Below are 24,372 nucleotides of genomic sequence, written 5' to 3'. Positions count from 1 at the left end.
AAAACACTACTACGTGCTGAGACAAATGAAGTTCAATGCTTCCGAGCATGCGTCAACTCGATTCTGAGCATGCGTAGATTTTTGACCAATGGATTTCCCCACAGACGATCGTTTTTTTCTATCGGTTTTTTAACCATAAGAAAATTTTAAAACAGGTTCTATTTTTTTTTTACCGATGGGAAAAAAAACGATGGGGCCCACACACGATCGGTTTGTCCGATGAAAACGGTCCATTGGTCCGTTTTCATCAGATGAACCGATCGTGTGTACAGAGCATAACTGGGTATTGGCCATAAGAAGTTTGTCGTTTTTTGTTGTAAATATGTCTCAATCACATACATCTTGCGGTGGACAGTATACCTGTTTTGTCTTCATTTGTTTCAAATATTTACACAGAAATTGAAAATGTTCACTTAGGCTGTATTCACACCTAGGCGTAGGCGATTTGCGGTGTTTTTTACCACGATTTGCTACGACAAATTGCAGCGTTTTTTACCGCGATTTGCAGTTTGCAAATCAGGCAAATTGGAAATGTTTGACTAAATAATTAACCTGAAGAAATGTCCACTTATCTAGGTACAATGAGGCAAATTTGAATATTCACGTCAATTATCCATCCATGTGAAAAGCACATTCCTGTTCACATTGAATACGCAATCATATGGAGAAGAAATAAGTGAGCAGGAACGTGCTGCTCCATGTGATTGGATAATTGAAGTGAATATTTATATAATTTATTATGTGAAGATTCTCAACTTTTTAGACCTATTTTACACTTGTTGTTGAGGGGGCAACAAGCACCCCACCCCCCCGACAAAATGTTAAAAGCTATTCACTGCAAGTTGCTTTTAATGCAGGTGTATACCAAGCACTTAGTAAATCAACCTCAAGTCTGCAAAACAGATTAACTACCATCAAAACCAGAGTCAAGGCCTACAAACAGTCCTTGAAATGTAACAGTCTTAATACTTAGGGATACCAAACACAGATGCATCATTCTGTAAAGATACTTGATTGTCTCTATGTCTACTCATGTTTCTGGTATCCAAGTATGAACCAGAGTGACCATAATAGCCATGGTTCTAAAGCTGACCATCCACTGTGCAATCTCTGTAAAAATCTTTAGATTTAGATCGTTAGATAAATCTTTAGATTTCGTTTACATCGACAAGCTAATTTGCGTCTTCACAGCTTTGTTTTCAAGATTCTCAGTATTTTTTAATTACTTTGGAATAAAATTGGCGCTCATACTGGACGATTCGGCCATGTTTTCCTCTATCCAGCTCAGGTAGTTTGTCATTCGGGTATACACTCCAGGTTTGTTTTTCTTGGCACACTCATCACCCCAGCTTATTACACCATAGAGTACCATTTTGTCATTGTGGTTGCAGATAAGAGGACCACCGGAATCTCCCTAAAAAGAGGTAAGTATAAATTATTAGATTACTTTGAAAACAGGTCATAGCCCATTGTGCAAGACTAGACATGTAATAAATTAGGCATTTAAAGTAATAATAAAGGCAGATAAAAAATAATATATAATAATAAACATGTCCTCCTCTTCTTAGGCCCCCGCCGGCACTCCTGGCCCCTCCCTCTTACTGAATGCCCCCATAGCAAGCAGCTTATTGACTGGCTATGATTGACAGTAGCGGGAGCTAAAAGCAGCTAATAGCTGCCACTGCTGTCTTAGTCAATGAGGGGTAAAAGACCCAGGAGAGCTTCTGCTTTTGTGCACATTGCTGGATCGAGATTGGGCTCAAGTAAGAAGTGGGGGCGGGGGGGGGGGGGCTGCTGCACGTGGAAAGTTTTTTACCTTCATGCATTCTATGGCTCAAGGTAAAAAACCTTGAGCCTTTACAACAGGGGTGCCCCAACCTGTGGCCTGCAAGCCAAATGTGGTCTTCGAAAGCCCTTCAGAGCCCTTCTCTCCCTTCCATCGGCATTCAGCCGCTACAGGAGGAAAGAATTTGAAATTCTGAACCATTTTATTTCATTGTGGCCCACGGCTGGTTACCAAATCACTTGAGCTGCCCCCGCTCTTCAAAAGGTTGAGCACCCCTGGTTTACAACCACTTTAAGCTAATTTACACAATACAATTTGACTGTACTCTTTACCAAAATGAAATAATATGAGGATCTAGCTAAACTATCTATTCTATTTGTACCTAATCAGGCAGGCCTTTGTACTATAAAGCTGTTGGTAGGTCTTTGTACTATAAAGTTGTTGTTTGGTCTAAAGGAGTTTGTAAAGTCAGATTGTAAAGAGTGTGGTAAGCTTTTGGGCAGGTAACGTAAAGTCCAAATCTGGCCAAAAAAAGGTTTCCCCATGCAGTGGGGATGTGCTCGCAATGAGCAGGTCAACTGCTCATTTTGTCTAGGGGTGAGGAAAAAGCTTATTGTCACTTCATCCTTCTTTCCATTGGAAAACTGTGCTCCCCGATTGTTCAGCGATGGACTGTTCCTGGAGCCTTCTCTGGGCTTGATGACATTAGGAACAGTCCACAGCTCAAGATCGCTGGAGCTCGCTTGGGTGCCAGACCGGTCCTGTGCTGAGAGGATTAAGTAAGTATTTCTCCTTTCTCCTCTCCTGTAGACAAAAACAAGCAGTTAACCCATGCAATGTGGAGACAGCCCCACTGCATAGAAAAACTACACACTCCACATATTTAAGACAGTTTACTACAAGGGTGGCCCTGTCGGTTCCCTCCCGTCCAACATCCTTTTGTTTAAAAAATTAAAATAAATCGAAGGAACCAAGTGGAAAACTGGTAGGTAAACAGCAGTTGCAATGAATCAGATGCAGCCACTGCTCGGGTAGTCTGATAGGCGCCAGCTGTAGCTGTCAGAATGCAATAGGTGCAGTGGGAGATTCCTCCATCCATTGATAGGGAAATCTACTAGATTGTTTTAGTTCAGAATGCAGGTTGAACTGAAAATAATCTGTGCGTATACCCAGCTTTAGACTTTTATTGGTAAATGGATTAACCACATTTAAACTTACCTTTACAGTTGTTCACATGAAATAAGAGACAGCTCAAGGCTTACAAACTGATAGCTTTGGCAGGGCATTTTTACTATAACCGGTCAAATATGAACATTCATCCTCCATCTAATATTTCTCTGATACTACTCAACTCAAAAGAGGTATTCAACATAAAAGCAATTGTAAATTGTTATGTTCTATAATTTATTAAGATTATAATCTTACCTTGCAAGCATCCACCTTCCATGCCGGGTCTCCAGCACAAAACATATTGTTATTGATCAGTTTCCCATAATACTCCGGTGACTGGCATACATTCTGAGGGATTATCTGAACCATGGAAGACTTCAGGACCTGAGAGTACGTAATGCTATCTGCAGGAAATGAAAATAACACCAAGTTAGAGGTGTAAGAGTTCACTAAGAATGCAATAATAATTTAGTCAATCAGAAGATAAAATGTACCATAAGTCTCCTTTCCAAATCCAGCAATCTCACACTTTGTTCCACCTTCTAATGTAAGGTCCGGTGGTGGCAAGCAGATAGTCTGAACATGATCGGTCATGGCAGCGCATTCTCCAGATTCTGAACGTATCTTCACCAGTGCTAAAAAAAATAACCGGTTCTGAAGGTTAGAATCCTGGACAATAAAACCGGAAACCCACAGTATCTTAGGCCTCGTACACACGACCGAGGAACTCGACGGGCAAAACACATCGTTTTGCTCGTCGAGTTCCTTGTGAGGCTGTCAAGGAACTCGGCGAGCCAATTTTCTCCATTCCCGTCGAGGAAAAAGAGAACATGCTCTCTTTTTGGCTCGACGAGTTCCTTGACAGTTTCCTCGTCGAAAAATGTACACACGACCGGTTTCCTCAGCAAAAAAAAAAAAAACAGCAAGTTTCTTGCTGGTTTTTGCCGAGAAACTCGGTCGTGTGTACGAGGCTTCAGTCATGTGCTGGTGGGTATTACATAAAAGTGTATTGTATCTGTTGTGTTAATAGTACACTGGATCTTACTAAACTTATTTTTCCAGTGCAAGGATAAATAAATGATTAGCTGTTACTTTATAATAGTGTTTGTCAAGCAACGTTTGCCTCTTACCAATATCATTGTCCAGAGCATTTGTCTGATCGCTGTAATGTTTGTGACGGATGATTTTCTCCACAAAAAACTTCTGTTCTCTGAACTCATTGGTTTCATCAAAGTTATTCTTTCCCAAAATGATGGCATAGTCCTTGGGTTCAGGAAACTCACTAAATTAAAACAAATGTAATCAAGTTGTGCATGTAAAGTGAACTTGCCCAACAGATATACTTTATTAGTGGCCCCCAGCTGCCCATATTTACCATATTTTTACCAATCCATTCAGTCACCACAAGCAAAGAAGGCCTCTACATGCTCCAAAACTTGAAGCTTACTCAGGACAGAGGACTCACTCCCCACCCCACATGTGACAGTGCCAAGTGCCTGAATGTTCAATTGCTAGATAGAAAAACTGTCATAGGTATTAAGTCACATAATCTACCATAACTGGAGGCATCAGTTATTTCTTTCCACTCCCAACAGCCAAATATACAGGGAGAAAAGTTAAGGAAGTGTAGGTATAAGAAGCTGTTGGGGCTGCCATTGAAATACACCTGGTGTTCCCAAACCGTTTTTTGACCGTCCTGTAAAAAGAGGGTCAAACAGCTGTGGTGAGTGGCCATCTTCATACTGAGCAGTCGGGGTGGTTGAGTTTTATCTCAAGTATTCCGTTTTGGTGTAAGGATTTATTCACTTATAGACTTTATGCTTGCTTATTTTTTCATTTATGGGCACATTTAAGTTTGATGCAGTGTTTTTCTTTGTGCCAGTTTTTCACATGAACATGTATAGCGCCTTATTCTTTACTTTACTATTCTACACATTGAAATAAACCGTTTGCTTTGCCCAGCATGCACAAGGCACTGGTTCATTTTAGTAATATGTATGATATTATTTTCTAAGTAATACTGCGGATTATGGGTTTTGTGACTCACATACATAGAGCTAGTATGTAGTAATTCTTAGCAATCAATCAGATTCAATTAGGTGTACTGTTGTTACTACTAAGGGCACTTTGCACTCTCGTGCTATTTAGAGGTTAATTTAATAAAGACATAGGGCCAGATCCACGAAGAAGTTACGACGGCGTATCTATTGATATGCTGCGTAACTTCTAGGTTGCTCCGGCGTATCTTTGTTTTGTATCCACAAAACAAGATATGCCTGAAGCTGGGCTAGATCCGACTGGCGTACGTCTTAGTACGCCGTCGGATCTAAGGTGCATATTTACGCTGGCCGCTAGGTGGCGCTTCCGTCGATTTCCGCGTCGAGTATGCAAATTAGCTAGATACGCCAATCCACAAACGTACGTCCGGCCGGCGCATTTTTTTACGTAGTTTTCGTAAGGCTTTTTCCGGCGTAAAGTAACCCCTGCTATATGAGGCGTACTCAGTGTTAAGTATGGATGTCGTTCACACGTCGAATTTTGAAAATGTTACGCTGTTTGCGCAAGTCGTTCGCGAATAGGGCTTTGCGTAGAATTACGTTCACGTCGAAAGCATTGGCTTGTTGCGGGTTCATTTGAAGCATGCACACTGGGATACCCCCACGGACGGCGCATGCGCCGTTAAAAAAAAACGTAATTTACGTTGGGTCAAGACGTATAAACATAAAACACGCCCCCATCTCATCCATTTGAATTGCGCGCCCTGACGCCGACACAGTTACACTACGCCACCGTAACTTACGGCGCAAATTCTTTCAGGATATGGAAAATACGCTGTAAGTTACGGCGGCGTAGTGTATCTGAGATACGCTACGCCGGACGGAAGAAAGCACGCGCTACGTGGATCTGGCCCATATAGACTCTGCAAGTGCAGTTGCTTCAGAACTTAGTAAATGAGGTAAAGCTTCACTTTGCAAAGAATACCCAATCAAATGCAAGAAAAAAAAAACAGCATTTTTGCTTGCACATGATTGGATGATGGAAGTCAAGAAAGTTTCTGCTCATTTAATAAGCTCTGGAGCATCTGCTCTTGCAGAGTGCACCTACACTTTGCAAAGTGCACAGTGTATCTGCCTTTAGTAAATCAACCTCTTAACCACTTGAGGCCCAGAGGACGTCATATGATGTCCTGGGCTTTGTGGGCCTATATCTGAATGATGCCTGCAGCTACAGGCATCATTCAGATATCGACATTTTCAGCCGACGATTCACTACACCATAAGGATGATCATAGTGGCTGTTCCGCCACTTGATCGTTCCTATGAGCAGTGAAAAGGGGCATTCCCCCCTCCCGCCACCCTCCGGTGCTTCTACCGACTTACCTGTGCGATCGGTGAGTCGGAGAACGGATCCGCCGACCCCAGATGCTAATAATAGAGATTTCCGGCAGACCAGATGGTCGCCGGAGTCTCTATGATCATCGGAGGCTGGCCGCGATGTTATGACGTCATGCCCGGCCTCTGCATTCAAAAAAACGGCGCCGCCTCGGCTGGGAAGCAGTGATCGTTTTTTTCTTTTAGGCTTCCCAGCCTAGTGGTGGGATGTGGGGTCCCCTTTCGCCGCCCTCCGGTGCTTCTATTGACTCACCTGTGCGATCGGTGAGTCTGAGAACAGATCCACTGACCAAAGATGCTGATCATAGAGATTTCTGGCGGACCAGATGGTCGCTGGAGTCTCTATGATCGTGGGAGGCCCATCCTCTGCATTCAAAAAAACGGCGCCGCCTCTGCGTTTTTTTTTGTTTTTTTTTTTAGGCTTCCCAGCCTAGTGGTGAGATGTGGGGTCTTATTGACCCCATATCTCACTGTAAAGAGGTCCTTTCATGCCATATTCCTGTTACAAGGAACATTACATTCCTGGTAATAGGAATAAAAGTGATCATTTTTTTTTTTTTTTAAAGTGCCAAAATATTTTTTTTTGACAATAATATATATTTTTTTTAAGTGCCCCTGTCCCCGTGTTTTCGCGCGCAGAAGCGAGCGCATACGCAAGTCCCGCCCACATATAAAAACGGTGTTCAAACCACACATGTGAGGTGTCGATGCGAACGTTAGAGCGGGAGCAATAGTTTTAGCCTTAGACCTCCTCTGTAACTCAAAACATGTAACCAGTAAAAAAATTTAAAGCATCGCCTATGGGGATTTTTAAGTACTGAAGTTTGGCGCCATTCCACGAGCGTGTGCAATTTTGAAGCGTGACATGTTCGGTATCTATTTACTCAGCGTAACTTCATCTTTCACATTATGCAAAAAATTGGGCTTACTTTACTGTTTTGTTTTTTTCCCCAGAAAAATGTGTTTCAAAAATTGCTGCGCAAATACCTTGCAAGATAAAAAGTTGCAATGACTGCCATTGTATTCTCTAGGGTCTCTGCTAAAAAAATATATATAGTGTTTGGGGGTTCTATATAATTTTCTAGCAAAAAATAGCAAAAATATTATGATTTTTACATGTAGGAGCAAAGTGGTTAATGTCATGAAAGGAACACATTCACGAATGAATGAAAGTAAATGATAAAGCTAATTAAAAATTAATATTGGACACCAAATAAGATACATTAGATAAATGCCAGAAAAGCATAATGAATAATAACTTACCCGTCTGGAAAACAATGTGCTGCAGTGACCACCCAACAGGGATGAATAAGACTTCCTCCACACTGAAAGAAGAGTTGCTCTCTGTTTCTGCGGCTGGATTGGTAGAGCATGGCTATCCATGGCTGGGATTCAATTGGACTGCTCATCCCACCAACGATTTTATACAGCTTGTGCTGCCGGCGGCCACAAGAAGGTTCTGCATTGTAAAAATAGACTAAGGTCACTATGGTTTATTGACAAAGTCATAGATATCAGCCATAAGTTAAAAAGAACACAATTTGACATCTGCATTCGGGTTAGAGTCCCAGCGTGGGCTTGTTTAAAGAAGCTGAACTGATGATGCAGAATGTTTCAGCAGATCTAGAAATATTTAACACCAACCTATTTTTTCCAATGTTGTCGATACTGTTGTCGCTTCCAATTCACATTTTGGGATTTGACAAAACATAGTGGAAATCCCTTTGGGTCCCCTGAAGTAGCACCACGGTCTCATTCCAATCTCTGGGTTTCTGCAAGAGAAAAAAAAGATGTAAAGGTTGCATCATCAGAAAGCAGTAGGATGGCAAAATATTTCACAACAATGTATGATATTTCTACATATAGCACAGACTGATGTACATACCCAAACCTTAGGAATTCAAGATGAGGAATATGTATAAATAAACTTATGTATAAACTACGTAAGTGGTTCATATAGTGAACTCTGTGTTGAGTTATTCACTTTAAGTTAAACACAGAGGAGAAGGGGCACTCTTTGGCTCAGATTCAAGTAGATGGGCGCAAAATTGTGCGGGCGTAAAGTATCTCATTTACGTTACGCCACCGCAAGTTTTTCAGGCAAGTGCTTTATTCACAAAGCACTTGCCTGTAAAGTTGCGGCGGCGTAGCGTAAATCACCCGGCGGAATTCAAATTTGGCGGGTAGGGGGCGTGTATCATTTAAATGATGCGCGTCCCCGCGCCGAACTAACTGCGCATGCGCCGTCCGTAAAATATCCCAGTGTGCATTGCTCCAAATGACGTCACAAGGACGTCATTGGTTTCGACCTGAACGCAAATGACGTCCAGCCCCATTCACGGACGACTTACGCAAACGACGTAACTTTTTAAATTTTCGACGCGGGAACGACGGCCATACTTAACATTGGCTGCCCCTCATATAGCAGGGGTAACTTTACGCCGGGAAAAGCCTAACGTAAACGTCGTAACTTTACTGCGTCGGCCGCGCGTACGTTCGGGAATTCGCGTATCTAGCTAATTTGCATACGCGACGCGGAAATCGACGGAAGCGCCACCTAGCGGGCAAAAAAAAATTGCAGTTAAGATCCGACGGCGTAAGAGACTTACGCCTGTCGGATCTAATGGATATCTATGTGTAACTGATTCTAAGAATCAGTCGCATAGATACGACGGGCCAGATTAGGACTTACGATGGCGTACATGGCGCTGCGCCGTCGTAAGTCCTTTGAGAATCTGGGCCTTTATGTCTGGAGGAAAGGAGATTTAATCTCTGAATATGGAAAGGTTTCTTCACAGTAAAGCCTCGTACACATGACCAGTTTTCCCAGCAGGAAAACTGCCAGGAGAGCTTTTGGCCAGGAAAACCGGACGTGTGTTTGCTTCCTCACAGTTTTCCCGTCAGGAAAACAGCCGAGCCCAGGAATCCCGTCGGGAAAATAGAGAACCTGCCCTCTATTTTCCCGTCGGGATTCCCGGCATTTTTTTTTTCGCCAGATCTACTACTTACCTATGGGAAAGACTGCGAGGCAGTGCCGATGGAGCATACACAAGGCCTGGATTCCCAGGCAAAGCTCCATGGCAGTTTTCCAGCTGGGTTCTCGGCTTTCACCTCGGTTTTCTCGGCGGACTTTTTAGCGCAGAGAAAAACGAGCGTGCGTACAGGGCTTAAAGGGGTTGTAAAGGAAAAACATTTTTTCCCTAAATAGCTTCCTTTACCTTAGTGCAGTCCTCCTTCACTTATCTCATCCTTCGATTTTGCTTTTAAATGTCCTTATTTCTTCTGAGAAATGCTCACTTCCTGTTCTTCTGTCTGTAACTCAACACCGTAATGCGAGGCTTTCTCCCTGGTGTGGAGAAAGCCTCTTGAGGGGGGAGGGGGTGAGCAGGAGTGTCAGGACGCCCACTAACACACAGCTCCTTTCTCTATCTGCAAAGTAGAGTGTCCTGACTTGCCTGCTCACCCCCTCCCCCCTCAAGAGAAAGCCTTGCATTATGGTGTTGAGTTACAGACAGAAGAACAGGAAGTGAGTATTTCTCAGAAGAAATAAGGACATTTAAAAGCAAAATCGAAGGATGAGGTAAGTGAAGGAGGAATGCACTAAGGTAAAGGAAGCTATTTAGGGAATTTTTTTTTTTCTTTACAACCCCTTTAAGAGCTGTGATAATGTGGAATAGACTCCCTCTGGAAAGGATTTTGGCAAGCTCAGTAGATTGCTTTAAGCAAGGCCTGGATTTTTTCCTAAATATACAAAATATAACTGGATACTAACATTTTTAAGTAAAGTTGATCCAGGGAAAATCCTATTGCCTCTCGGGGGATAAGGAAGGAATTTCCCCTGCCGGAGCAAATTGGATCATGCTTTGCTGTTTGTTTGTTTTTTGCCTTCCTCTTGATCAACTGTGGGTATAGCATTGTGTTTATATGATTGCATTAATTTCCTTTTTTTGTTTTTACCCTTTTATTGGTTGAACGGGGTGGACTTGTCTTTTTCAACCAGACTAACTATGGAACTATGAATAGCCATAAACATTTAATTTTAGAATGCTAACTATTCCAATCAATACAGGCAAAAAAGTTTCATAGTGATATGTGCTTCATTTATGGTCATGTTTCAGTCTTTCAGCCTTGTATATGAAACTTTTATCTGGACTTTCTATACAGCAGGCTTGCTGTTGTGGCGGAGGTGTCTTTTGGCATTTCATCCACATAAACACTACTGAAAGTACAACAACACTGCTTTGGTTTAGTTAGACTCGTCAGCACAAAATAATTTAGTCTTACTGGTGAGCTTCCTTGTTTCTGTCAACAGGAAACCCAGATTGTGATTGCCTGGAGCATTTGTATTGCAGTAACTTACTGAATAGAAAGCTCAACTAAATTATCATACAGTAATCTCTTTAAAGTCCAGACCCCCCCTCCCCATTTTTGCATTATTTTTTGCTTGCAACTGTCCGAGAATACCTTATTGCTTATTACCTCCAAACTTTTTACTCTAGTGCTCTATGCTGGCAGAGCTGAGTAGCAGCTATGCCACCAATCACAAGCTCATATAGACTTGTACTGCAGAAAAGGGAAGAGAGACCGTTCTTAGTGCTAATTACCGAGGGCACTAGTTGTTATTCTGATACCTGTTGGACTGGACATTCAAATTTAGACACCTTGCAAAACTGATTTAACAGTAGAGTTAATTTGTTAGTATATAAATGTCTATCTGCCCACATATCTATTTCCAGGGCTTGAATTGAGTTTTAACCATTGAGACATGTAGAACATTACCTGCAATAGTTGTGCTTCCCTAGACCAAGCTTTAAGGCATCCTTCATGTTGGCATTGAAATAATGATTTTTCAAAAGTGGGGAGTCCCAGCGCAGGCAGGCATAGTTGTGAGTGGTTTGGGATACAGTGCCTCTGTAGTCCTGGCCCATGTCTTTGTAGCATGTAGCTTGCATGTCTGTAAGAAAAGTGTCACTGTGAACTCAGAATCGTATAAAAATGTACTTAATGGAAGAGCAGCAGCAATTAAGGTATTAGCTATATACAGGGCTTCTTTTCTCAGGGAATAGGTGCAGGAACTCACCTATTTCGAGTCACCCCTTGTCTCCGCCCCCTACACACCTCTAAGCACTGTTCCTTGGTTTCACCCCTACCCACCTCCCAGTACTGCTCCTTTTAGGGAATACAGAGCCAAGTACCATTTTGTGGTGCTAAGCAACAATCGACCCCCCTCCCCAATAGACCCCCCGCAACAATAGACTCCCAACAGCCAGCATCGGGGCAGCCATCAGGGGGGTACAGGCATTACACCTGTAAGGGGCTCGATGGTCCCCAGGGGCCCGGCGACCCCCCTTTAGCAACTCGTTTTTTTGTTTTTTTTAACTTTTTTTTTCTGACTTTAGCAAGAGAGAAAGAGGAGAAGAGTTGACTTTGTTTTGTTCATCAGCACCAACCCCCGTCCAGTCCCATCATCTCGTGGCAGGAGAGAGAAGAGAAGAGATGACACAACCCCCCACTTATCATCTCACGGCAGGAGCGAGGAGCCCCCCCTCCCCCAGTTCTCTGCTCCAGGGGGGCCCTGCCTAAAGCTGTGTAAGGGGCCCCAAAATTTGTGATGGCTGCCCTGGCCAGCAAGAATGGACCCTCCAGCAGCCAGCAACAATAGAGCCCTGCCTCAAATGTAGATCCCTTTGGGCAATAATTTCCCCCCAACAACAATAGATCCCCCACTGGCAACAATAGACCCCTCTACAAAAATAGATCCCCCAGCATCCAGAATCAATAGACCCTCCAGCACACCCCAACACCTCTTGCCCTTAGATACATTCAATGCTGGAGGTGCCGGAACTGCGTTCCCCCCTGTGTTCCTGCTGAAAAAAAGCCCTGGCTATATACCTCTTTCACAGTGCTGTCCATCATATCCTATAGGGCAGGCACATCTGTAGGGTCTGCGGTGGAATCTGCGATACAAACAGGTACCTCCATTTAAGCAGACACAATCTGGAGAGAGAGGAAATAAGGACATAAACAAATGGAATATAATGCAATACCATGTGTATGTTTTCATGGGGAACATGAATATGACGCTGTCAATCTGTTTAAGCCACCTTACTTGACGTTATTAAAAAATTCAATTTCAGCAGGTACATTGTTAAAAAAGAAAAGTATCTATAATTCGATTAAATCCTGGATATTATTATAGGATATTCAAATATTTTGAACAGAGAGGAGAAGGATTATGGTTTTATTGCCCTCTGCACCCCCATTAGGGAGACTGCCCCTCTCTATTTGTGGCTGCCCTGCTGAATTCTGAACAGAGGAGGTAAACAACTCCGTACAAGCGCCATTCAGAGAATGCTTTGCACTTACTAAATGAATGCAGAGCATTCTCTGATCAGATGAGGTGAAGAGACGGAACAATAGTATTATGCTCTATACCTCCTCCAATCAGAAAATAATTGGCCTTCATTCAGAAAATCTAAAGCATGCTCAGAATGGTGCTTGTGCTGAGCAGCTGACCTCCTGTGTTCAGAATGTAGTAGGACAGCTGCTTGGCATGGGACCTGGAAGAGAGTGGAGATCACTGGAGTAGTTGTGTCTACTACATTGATTTCTAGCTTCCAGAGGCATCAGACAGGTATGGGATATACATAGCTATATTAGTCCAAGCTGAACCAATATAATTATGTATAAAATCCATACTCTGGAATTCTTCTTTAATTCGTTTGCAATAATGAGCACCTCCAAGTATCAAAACTCCTGTGATCATGAACATAGATTTTTCAGTTAACTGGAAAATTTCTATGTGATCAGCCGCTATAAATGGCATAAGCCAATTCAAGCCAGCCAGATGTATCTCTTAGTATGGGTCCTTCCTCTATGTGCTCTTAGTATGGGTCCCTCCTCTATGTGCTCTTAGTATGGGTCCCTCCTCTATGTGCTCTTAGTATGGGTCCCTCCTCTATGTGCTCTTAGTATGGGTCCCTCCTCTATGTGCTCTTAGTATGGGTCCCTCCTCAATGTGCTCTTAGTATGGGTCCCTCCTCTATGTGCTCTTAGTATGGGTTCCTCCTCTATGTTCTCTTAGTATGGGCCCTTCCTCTATGTGCTCTTAATATGGGTCCCTCCTCTATGTGCTCTTAGTATGGGTCCCTCCTCTATGTGCCCTTAGTATGTGTTCCTCCACTATGTTCTCTTAGTATGGGTCCTTCCTCTATGTGCTCTTAATATGGGTCCCTCCTCTATGTGCTCTTAGTATGGGTCCCTCCTCTATGTGCTCTTAGTATGGGTTCCTCCTCTATGTTCTCTTAGTATGGGTCCTTCCTCTATGTGCTCTTAATATGGGTCCCTCCTCTATGTGCTCTTAGTATGGGTCCCTCCTCTATGTGCCCTTAGTATGTGTTCCTCCACTATGTTCTCTTAGTATGGGTCCTTCCTCTATGTGCTCTTAATATGGGTCCCTCCTCTATGTGCTCTTAGTATGGGTCCCTCTTCTATGTGCTCTTAAAATGGGTTCCTCCTCTATGTTCTCTTAGTATGGGTCCTTCCTCTATGTGCTCTTAATATGGGTCCCTCCTTTATGTGCTCTTAGTATGGGTCTTCCCTCTAGATGCTCTTGTTATGGGTCTTTTCTCTATGTTAGGGAAATTAAACTAAATGTTATCAGCCTCAGTAGTATGGTTGCCCTCAAAGGGCCTTTTGTAACTGAGGTGCAAAACGTGCAGGGTTCAGAAATGCATTACGTGCAAAGTTCATGAGTGCACTACATACAGAGTGCTGAGTTCAGGAGTTTGTTATGAACAGAGTGCAGCATTCAGGGGTGCACTATGTACAAAGTGCAGGGTTTAGGGGTGCGCTATGTACAGAGTGTAGGAGTGCGCTATGCACAAAGTGCAGGGTGTAGGAGTGTGCTAAGTATCAGAATGCAGGGTTCAGAAGTGTGTCATGTACAGAGTGCAGGGTTTAGGGTGCGCTATGCACAGCCCCCCAACCCCCCAAATAAGCTTCATCGCAGCTCTCTCACTGGCCTGGCTCTAGTACCTTCCTGCATAGGCCTCTCTACCTCACCTTGCAGGGAAATCATTCTTTCTCTCAGATTCTGGGGATCTGTCCTCACTATGCCCTATTCTGTTAGTTCCAGAAGCCACTGAGAGCAAAGCTGTCCCTTGTAAACAAAGAAGCCTTCTGTGTTTACAAGTGACGATGGTGAGCAGGAATAGACGGTAAGAGCTAGAGGAGGCTGAATAAAGTTCTGACAGCTGAAAAACTGGGTGCAAGTGCCACATAAACAAGGCATGGTAGGCCGATTTGGCCCAAAGACTTGTGTTTGACATATGTGCTCTTAGTATGGGCCCTTCCTCTATGTGGCCCAAAACACTGTGCAGAAATAGATGTTGAAAGTAGCCTTTATGTTAGATATATTTCATTTCAATAGACACTCTGTATATACTACCTACCTTCTGTGTTGCTTGTTTGTTTGGAGAACGTCTGGAACACAAAAAAAATGTTTCATCAGAAACAGAATATATTGCAATTGAAAACAAAGGTACATGATGCCCAAAGAAACTTACCGATTCCAGTCCACTAATAAGCACACAAGCAAAGGCTAAGGTCAGGATAAGCTTCATCTTCTCCGATGTGATCTCCTTGTTGCTGGAATGAGAAGTATATACTTAGAGTGTTTGTTATGACAAGTTATATGAGATCCATAAAAAGTATTTGTGTTTGTAGAGGAGCTCATTAAAATATTAGGGGAATGACTCACTATATATTCATCAGACCAAAAATAAATAATGCAGTTCAAATATATATACCAATTAATATATAGTATATGTGTCCTAAATGAAGCAAGATTGCATTGTTGTCAAGACTGAATGTAGAAACCACTTTTACTTTTTTACATTCGTATTATCACTGACAACCATGCCAAGTGGTGACAGCTGTCATATTTCTGTTCTAGTTTTAAAGTGTATGCCAATCATTTTTAAATTGTAATTAAAGAGATTGGGGAAGGGTGGTATGCCTGTTGCATTTTTACTGAAATCTGGGGCTTTGTTAGAGATCACCCCTCACTTCCTGTCAGGGATGGACTGGCCATTGGGACTACAGGGAGTTTCCCGGTGGGCCGATGGCTCAGTGGGCCGGCTTCAGTGACAGCGACCTGGGAGTTTCTCACTTCTGCCTAATCTTGTCCCATGAGGGGGGGGGGTCACCAAACTGATTCTTTGCCTTGGGAGAAATAATGTCTAGCTCCCCCACTGGTACTGCCTATAAGAGTACCAGTACCAGCCATTCTACTCTAATAAAGTAAAACGGCTAGTGAAGGGGGAGAGGTGGCTTGGGTGGCCGGGGGGGGGGGGGTGCGGGAGTTGTCCGGCCGCTGTGGGAGAGACCTGTCAAAGTGGGCCAGTCTGGATGAAGTCCAGGGCCAAATTTTTGTCCCAGTCCAGCCCTGCTTCCTGTCCTGCTGACAGTGGCTTCACCAGACAGGAATGGAGGGGAAATCTCCAAAAGCAATACAGAAAAAATATATATACACCTTTATTTAAAATAGAGAAAATTAAAACCTGTCAGATTTCTATTTCTCATTGTGTCCCTGCCTATTTAAAAATAAAAAATAAAACGTGTATATTTCTCTCTGTGTTGCTGTTGGTTATTTTCCCCACACTGGTCAGCATATAAATATATATATATATATATATATATATATATATATATATATATATATAATTGTTTTGCATTATTACTTTTTTATTATTATTAAAGTGACATTAAAATAATTTTTCATGAAAAATATATTCTATAGAAGTATGTATTCTTAATTTAAAAAAAATACTTCTTTTGCTCTTAGCCTACTCTAAAACTCCAATTATAATATTTTTTTTTTGCTATGATATGACTTCCTATTAGAGGGTGGTTAGTTACATTGGTTCTCTATGGTCCCGCTGTATATTGGCACACAGCCATCTTTTCTTGCTGGCTCCCAAGATGGACTATGGGATTTGTAGTATGCGTAGATCAGTTCACATGACTGCAACTAGCGCGCACTGCTTATTTCAAACAAATGGAAGTGAGATGGACAAGAAGAGGTTCTAAAGCTTGCGGAGGGCATTACAGGAAGGCAGAAAAACACAGTAGAAATCAATTTCATTAAAAATAGATTACAGGATCTAATCCATATGTTATGGCGGTGCCCAAAATTCCAAATCTATTGGAAGGATGTGATGGGAACTATTAACCAAGTATTTCAGATCCATCTCCAGGAAAACCCTAATCTATGCTTATTGTGAATTATTCATGATGTCCCTGAGGAGGAAGATTCCAAACTATAGGTAACTATGGCCCTTTTCCAGGCTAGGAAATTAATTCTGAGACATTGGACGTCAACGGAACCCCCCACAGTGAAAGAATGGCTGAATCAAATGGGAGATACTATCGGTTTGGAAAAATACATGTATCAGCACAGGGGTAGTGTGAACAAATATAATAAAATTTGGGGGCCTTGGCCGGAGGTTCCTGGTCTAGCTCCGGCTCCTCTAACTATGGACCTTCTACTATTGTAGAAGGGATAGGATAGTCACTGAAACATATGCTCCACCCGGGATCGTCCTCCTTCGCAGTAACCCACTGTTTGTTTAGTCTTGTGTTTGAGCTAAATAGAATGCGGTTGTAATAAGTGTTTGTGATGTACTGTTACGTACCAAAGGTTGAAAACGTATGCCTGATATGTATATGATCTCACAAAATTTGCTGTGTCTGATTTATTGTTGTTTTTCAATAAAATTCTTATTAATTTAAAAAAAAATTATTACAGGGCCATTAAGTGTGAATGATTTTTGGAGAAATTGTTTGGTGTCACATTAATTCTAGTTGGAACTTTCTAAGCATATTTTTTCAGAATGGTTTCTTGGTTAACAATATTGTAATAAATGTTTGTTCATTGGAATTATCTTTACAATAATAATAATAATAATAATAATAAGGGTGACAAAAAGCAAAAAAAAAACATTAAATGTGCAGTTAGTACTTTGTCTAGAGCAGTGGTCTCCAAACTGCGGCCTGGGGCCAAATGTGGCCCCTCGCTTGTCTTTACTATTTCATTTACTGATACCAACAATGGAGCACAATTCTTCCCAATGATACCAACATTAGGGCATAATTCCTCCCAATGGCACCTAATATGGGCCACGATTCCTCCCAATGATACCTTTGATGGGGCACAATTTATCCCAATGACACCAAAGATGGTGCACCAATACTCCCACTGAAACAAACAATGGGGCATTATGTTTTTCCCACTGATGTTGGGACCTTTTCTACTCCCTATAGCCACAGTCTGGCTTTCCTGAAGTTTGAAGGACAATAAACTGTCTCTTTGTTTAGAAAGTTTGGAGACCCCTGGTCTAGGGTACTGGACCTCTAAGGCCTTGTACACACGGTCGGACCAAACCGATGTGACTGGTCCGTTGAACCGTTTTCATCGGTTCACCTCTGAAGTGGCCATACGGCCTGATATGTGTACACACCTTCAGTCCAAAATCTGATCGGGTCAGATACTATCGGTTTGGAAAAATACATGTATCAGCACAGGGGTAGTGTGAACAAATATAATAAAATTTGGGGGCCTTGGCCGGAGGTTCCTGGTCTAGCTCCGGCTCCTCTAACTATGGACCTTCTACTATTGTAGAAGGGATAGGATAGTCACTGAAACATATGCTCCACCCGGGATCGTCCTCCTTCGCAGTAACCCACTGTTTGTTTAGTCTTGTGTTTGAGCTAAATAGAATGCGGTTGTAATAAGTGTTTGTGATGTACTGTTACGTACCAAAGGTTGAAAACGTATGCCTGATATGTATATGATCTCACAAAATTTGCTGTGTCTGATTTATTGTTGTTTTTCAATAAAATTCTTATTAATTTAAAAAAAAATTATTACAGGGCCATTAAGTGTGAATGATTTTTGGAGAAATTGTTTGGTGTCACATTAATTCTAGTTGGAACTTTCTAAGCATATTTTTTCAGAATGGTTTCTTGGTTAACAATATTGTAATAAATGTTTGTTCATTGGAATTATCTTTACAATAATAATAATAATAATAAGGGTGACAAAAAGCAAAAAAAAAACATTAAATGTGCAGTTAGTACTTTGTCTAGAGCAGTGGTCTCCAAACTGCGGCCTGGGGCCAAATGTGGCCCCTCGCTTGTCTTTACTATTTCATTTACTGATACCAACAATGGAGCACAATTCTTCCCAATGATACCAACATTAGGGCATAATTCCTCCCAATGGCACCTAATATGGGCCACGATTCCTCCCAATGATACCTTTGATGGGGCACAATTTATCCCAATGACACCAAAGATGGTGCACCAATACTCCCACTGAAACAAACAATGGGGCATTATGTTTTTCCCACTGATGTTGGGACCTTTTCTACTCCCTATAGCCACAGTCTGGCTTTCCTGAAGTTTGAAGGACAATAAACTGTCTCTTTGTTTAGAAAGTTTGGAGACCCCTGGTCTAGGGTACTGGACCTCTAAGGCCTTGTACACACGGTCGGACCAAACCGATGTGACTGGTCCGTTGAACCGTTTTCATCGGTTCACCTCTGAAGTGGCCATACGGCCTGATATGTGTACACACCGTCAGTCCAAAATCTGATCGGGTCAGAACGCGGTGACGTCAAACACACGACGTGCTGAATAAAACGAAGTTCAATGCTTCCAAGCATGCGTCGACTTAATTCTGAGCATGCGCGGGTTTTGAACCGATGCTTTTCTGTACTAACCAGCGGTTTGGTCCGATGGGGCTGCGGTCCATCGGTTCGGTTTTGAAGCATGTTTTAAAATTTTGGACCGAAGGAAAACAGACCGATGGCCTATACACACGGTCGGTTTGGTCCGATGAAACTGAACATTCTCATCGGTTCGGTCCGACCGTGTGTATGGGGCCTTAGGCTTAATGTACACGCGACATTTTACAACCTCCCCTGAACGATTTAACTTGACAGATAATAAACAACGTTTAAAAAAGTCTGTTTTGCCGCGTTTTCGTTTAGAAGCGTTTTTTTTAAATAGTCTAAAATTCAAAATGCCTATAATCGAAACGCGGCTAAACGCAAGCTACGTTTACTAGCTGTTACAGACGTTTGGTGTTTCAAATGCCTCTGAACATCCGTCCTGAACGATTTTTTATTTTTTTTTGCTTTCCAAAAAATGCTTCTAAACTCAACTGCCTGGAAACGACTATAAACGACCCTGTGTACATGTACTGATAAGATTACAGAGGAGAGTTGAGGGGCGGCTGAAAAAAACGCCAACTGCTCCTAAACATTTGTTTACCAGCAGCAGTGTACATGAAGCCTTATGCCTCGTACACACCATCGGTTTTCCCGTCTAGAAAACTGCAGTGGAAAAAATTTAGAACTTGTTTTATTTTTTCCCGTCGTAAATCACAGCATTTTTTTTTCTCTCACAGTTTTCCTGAGAGGGAGCATACACATGGCCAGTTTTCCTGACCAAAGCTCTCCTGGCAGTTTTCCTGTCGGGAAAACCGGCCATGTGTACAGGGGAAAAGTGACCAAGACGGTTCTTGGTTTTCCCCTCCACCGATGGTGTGTACGAGGCATGAAGCCTCGTACACACGACCGAGAAACTCGACGGGCGAAACACATCGTTTTGCTCGTCGAGTTCCTTGTTAGGCTGTCGAGGATCTCGGCGAGCCAAATTTCTCCATTGCCATCCAGGAAAAAGAAGACATGCTCTCTTTTTGGCTCGACGAGATCCTCGACAGTTTCCTTGTTGAAAAGTGTACACACGACCGGTTTCCTCTGCAAAAAAAACAAAAAACAGCAAGTTTCTTGCTGGTTTTTGCCGAGAAACTCGGTCGTGTGTTTGAGGCATTAGAGAAACATTATATCCAGCTGACTATGCAAAGCCCCGTTGTCAGCTATTGATTCTAAAAAAAAAGTGTTTACTGGTTAAAATGTAACGGTAAGATATCACTTGGCCTATATTTAGATTCTGTTATCTCAAAGATGTTACTTTTCGGGGACATCAGCACTTGTGTAGCTACCTATTTTGATTAGTAAAGCTACTATAGGACTTGAGTTTATCAGGCAATGCACCCAACATTAAGCAGATATCTGTGTGCATTTATAATCAGTAAAAAAAAACATAACAAATTGTCTGATAGCATTAACACATAATTAGTTGCTACTAGTAATAAGCATAGCCACGTCAAGGGGAATTTGAGCTCAAATGACCCCAAACACTCCATTCTATAACGGGGGTACATAGAAATACTAGTCTGTGTAAAGCTGCTCATACACCTAAAGCTCACCACACATGTTACAATCTGATTGTATAATCTGTTTTAGATCTAGTGCAAATGTCTGCCTGGTTGGATACAAATTGATTGGTTAGATTAGGTAGGTCCTTATAATAGAAGTATGGAACCCGCACTTAGGATACCTCAATCAAAGGTTGCAGCCCCCCTGAAAAACTCCCTAGGGAGAGTAGAGTGGGAGGTAGCGCCAACACCCCATTCCATTACATTAGGTAGGTCCTTATAGTTACATTGTTCTGGTAAATCTAAAGTTGACTGTACAAAGATTGTATGGTTAGATTGGAACGTGTATGGTGACCTTTACAATCTGATTTTACAATCTCTCTACAACCTCTACTTTTTTGAATTAAGAATACTCAACAATTATGTAATATAAGGGTCCTCCTAAACATATTCACCCTATATCCAATCAGGCAGGCCCTTGTCGTACATAGATGTTGTTAGATTGTAAAGCGCTATGCAGATTGTTGGTGTTATATAAATCCTGAAAAATAATAAAAATAGATCTAAGGATTGCTCAGTCAGATTGTAATGTGTATGGTCAGCTTGCTGCATGATCTGAAGCTTTTCTACATCTTATATTCTTGAATGCCGGTCATTGATTTAATCACTGCTGGAAAATAATCTCTTCCATTTCCAGTCCTCATCATGCTGAAATTGTTCACATCATCCCAGACTGGAATACATCCTCATACATTTTATGTCCAAAGAGAGCACTTACCACTCAGAGGTCCAGCTTTCACCTTGCAGCTGTCTGCAGATGTTTTCTCTATGTTTGCTGTCAGTTGTCTCTGTCCTGCAGTAGATGGGACTGTGTGCCTTATAATGCTCAGCTCTGCTCTCTGATTGGCTGGCATTGTGCCTTAGGCGTGGCAGCCCGTCATTGTGCAGAGGCTGTACCGCAGGCTCATCATCCTGTACATTAACTCTTTGTAAACACGAGAACGTGTCTGTGACTCAACTATAGGGGATTCACACCGGTTTCGTAGGAAATGAACTAATTAACACCACGCATGCCAGACAAAATACTAAAAAAGGAAACACAAGCCAAAATCATTGTTATGGGTTTTCACAAGCCAGTCTTCACCTCGTTATTTTAAAATCAGTTCTAGGAGACAATGAAGTCTATTATGGGAAAGTTCTAAAAGTTTTTCCCTTCTGTTTAAATAAATAGGAGCTAATGTAAAAGCCATCATAGTGCTTAAAGGGGTTGTAAAGGTTTGTTTTTTATTTTCTAAATAGGTTCCTTTAAGCTAGTGCATTGTTGGTTCACTAACCTTTTCCTTAAATTTCCCTTCTACTTTTTTTTTCTTTGTCTGAATTTCTCACTTCCTGTTTCTCCTCAGTAAGCTTTCCACCATCATCCGAGCGGTGGAAAGTCAGTCAGAACAGCTTAATGAAGACTGTTACTGAGGAGGAACAGGAAGTGAGAAATTCAGACAAAGAAAACAAAGAAAAAAACATTTAAAAGGGAAGTCGAGGGAAAAGGTAAGTGAACCAACAATGCATTAGCTTAAAGGAACCTATTTAGAAAATAAAAAACAAACCTTTACAACTCCTTTAACCTCCTTAGTACCGCACGCCGTCAAATGACGGCGGGCGGTATCCCCTGTTGTTCTGACAGGACGTCATATGACGTCCTGTCATTAGAAGCTGCTAGGGGGCGCACGCGCGCCGCCGGCAGTGCTCGCGCGCACCCGTCGCATTACTGGGAACACTGTGCGCGTGCCCGGCGGCCGCGATGGCCGCCGGGCACCCGCGATTGCCCGGTAACTGAGCGGGGACGTGGAGCACTGTGTGTAAACACAGAGCTCCACGTCCTGTCAGGGAGAGAGGAGACCGATCTGTGTCTCTTGTACATAGGGACACAGATCGGTCACCTCCCCCAGTCACCCCCCTTCCCCCACAGTTAGAACACTGATCAGGCTACACATTTAACCCCTTCCCCGCCACCTAGTGGTTAACCCCTTCCCTGCCAGTCACATTTATACAGTAATCAATGCATATTTATAGCACTGTTCACTGTATAAATGTGAATGGTCCCAAAAATGTGTCAAAAAATGTCCGATGTGTCCGCTATAGTGTCGCAATCCCGGAAAAAAAAATTGCAGATCGCCGCCATTCCTAGTACAAAATAAATTTTAAAAAAATCATAATTATGTCCCCCTATTTTGTAGGCAATATAACAAACCAGTCATTATACGGTTAATGCGATTTTTTTTTTTTTTTTTTTTTTTTTAAACAAAAATATGTAGGAGAATACGTATCGGTCTAAACGGAGATACATTTTTTTTTTTTTAAATGGGATATTTATTATAGCAAAAAGTAAAAAATATTGTGTTTTTTTCAAAATTGGCGCTGTTTTTTTGTTTATAGCGCAAAAACTAAAAACCGCACAGGCGATCAAATACCACCAAAAGAAAGCTCTATTTGTAGGGAAAAAAGGATGTCAATTTTGTTTGGAAGCCACGTCGCACGACCGCGCAATTGTCAGTTAAAGTGACGCAGTGCCGGAAGCTAAAATTTAGTCTGGGCAGGAAGGGGGTGTATGTGCACAGTAGGCAAGTGGTTAAAGTGTAACTAAAAAAAAAATGTTTTTTTCATTTTGGATAAAGTAAAGGAGGGTTATAACCCCTGTCAGTTTTTTTTTTAAATATAAGAATTCCATTCACTTCCTGCCCTATAAACAAAACAGGCAGTGAAAGATAATTCCTTTAAAGTAAAGGGAAACTCAGAGTATCACCAGGGTCACAAGAGCTAGTGTTCCCATCAGTGCCGTCTGTTGTTTTTTGTTTGGGGGGGGGGGGCAAACAACACCCCCCCCCCGTGGCACCTCAAACCCCCCCTCCCTGTCTGCCGGGCCCCCGGCATTTACCCCATGTAGAGGGCAGGCACATTGGGCAGCAGCGGGGATCGGGCATCAGCGGTTACATCGGGCAGCAGTTCGGATTGGGGCATCGGCGGACATCAGGCTGCAGGGGGCAGCGGCTTCTTTGTCTTCTCCTCCTTGCTTCTGCTCCTCTTAGGTGTCCAATAGGATCGCCTGTCTTTTCAGCCAATCGGGTGACGGGTATCAGATCCGCTTCCCGATTGGCCAGGAGGAGGATCAGTGTTGCAACACCTGGTTGGTCTCATGGCGCAATGCTCTATGCCACAAGCCCACCCTATTTTGAAGCCTATCAGGTGCTTCGAAAAAACACCCCCACCGCTGTAATTCATGTGCCCGACATCCGGAAAGGGGCCAAATGCATGAATAGGGGGTAGCGGCTGGGGATCATAGAACATTAATTAGGATGTGGCAGTAGTGCATAGACTGGTTCCCATTGAAAGATTTCCCCTCCATTCCTGTTTTGGTGCCAACACAAAACTTGTGATTTTCTTTTACTCTCACTTTCAATGAGAGCGGTAAACAGGACATATGGAGAGAATGGGGGCACGGACAACAATAAGAACTGACAGGTATTCTATTCCCTCTCCGTTCTATCCAAAGCTAAAAACAAAAAAAAAAACATTTTGCCTTTTGTTACACTTTAACGAACAACAATAATCAACAAAATTGAAATCAATGCAATTTAGCTGATTTGTGCTGGATGCACACACAGTACAATGTGTGTTAACGCATGCACTACCACGCATTAGGATTGATTTACCAAAACTGGAGAGTGCAAAATCTGGTGCAG

At 42.4% G+C, this 24,372-nt stretch overlaps 1 protein-coding gene across 1 annotated transcript; it reads right to left on the bottom strand.

Moving 5' to 3' along the window:
* Window positions 1–200: 200 nt before the first annotated feature.
* PLAU (plasminogen activator, urokinase) lies at window positions 201–23,650 on the bottom strand. Its single transcript, XM_040322197.1, has 12 exons — window positions 23,568–23,650; window positions 21,414–21,620; window positions 14,916–14,997; window positions 14,802–14,832; window positions 12,241–12,345; window positions 11,128–11,302; window positions 7,993–8,120; window positions 7,612–7,807; window positions 4,087–4,238; window positions 3,451–3,591; window positions 3,212–3,360; window positions 201–1,414 (listed from the first exon to the last, which is right to left on the bottom strand). The coding sequence occupies exons 1-12, from the start codon at window positions 23,648–23,650 to the stop codon at window positions 1,223–1,225; spliced, it is 1,641 nt and encodes a 546-aa protein (XP_040178131.1). The 3' UTR covers window positions 201–1,222.
* Between the last annotated feature and the right edge of the window lie 722 nt (window positions 23,651–24,372).

This window comes from Rana temporaria, chromosome 8 (assembly GCF_905171775.1).
Source record: "Rana temporaria chromosome 8, aRanTem1.1, whole genome shotgun sequence".
Taxonomy (NCBI): Eukaryota; Metazoa; Chordata; class Amphibia; order Anura; family Ranidae; genus Rana; species Rana temporaria.
This window is presented reverse-complemented; position numbering and strand designations above follow the sequence as displayed.

Coding starts and splice junctions, on each gene's coding strand:
- PLAU (XM_040322197.1), bottom strand. CDS start 23,650: ATGCCCCAATCCGAACTGCTGCCCGATGTAACCGCTGATGCCCGATCC. Junction 4,239..7,611: donor GCACATTGTTTTCCAGACGG/GTAAGTTATTAT, acceptor GTTTTAATTTAG/TGAGTTTCCTGAACCCAAGG. Junction 3,361..3,450: donor ATTTGGAAAGGAGACTTATG/GTACATTTTATC, acceptor CATTTCCTGCAG/ATAGCATTACGTACTCTCAG.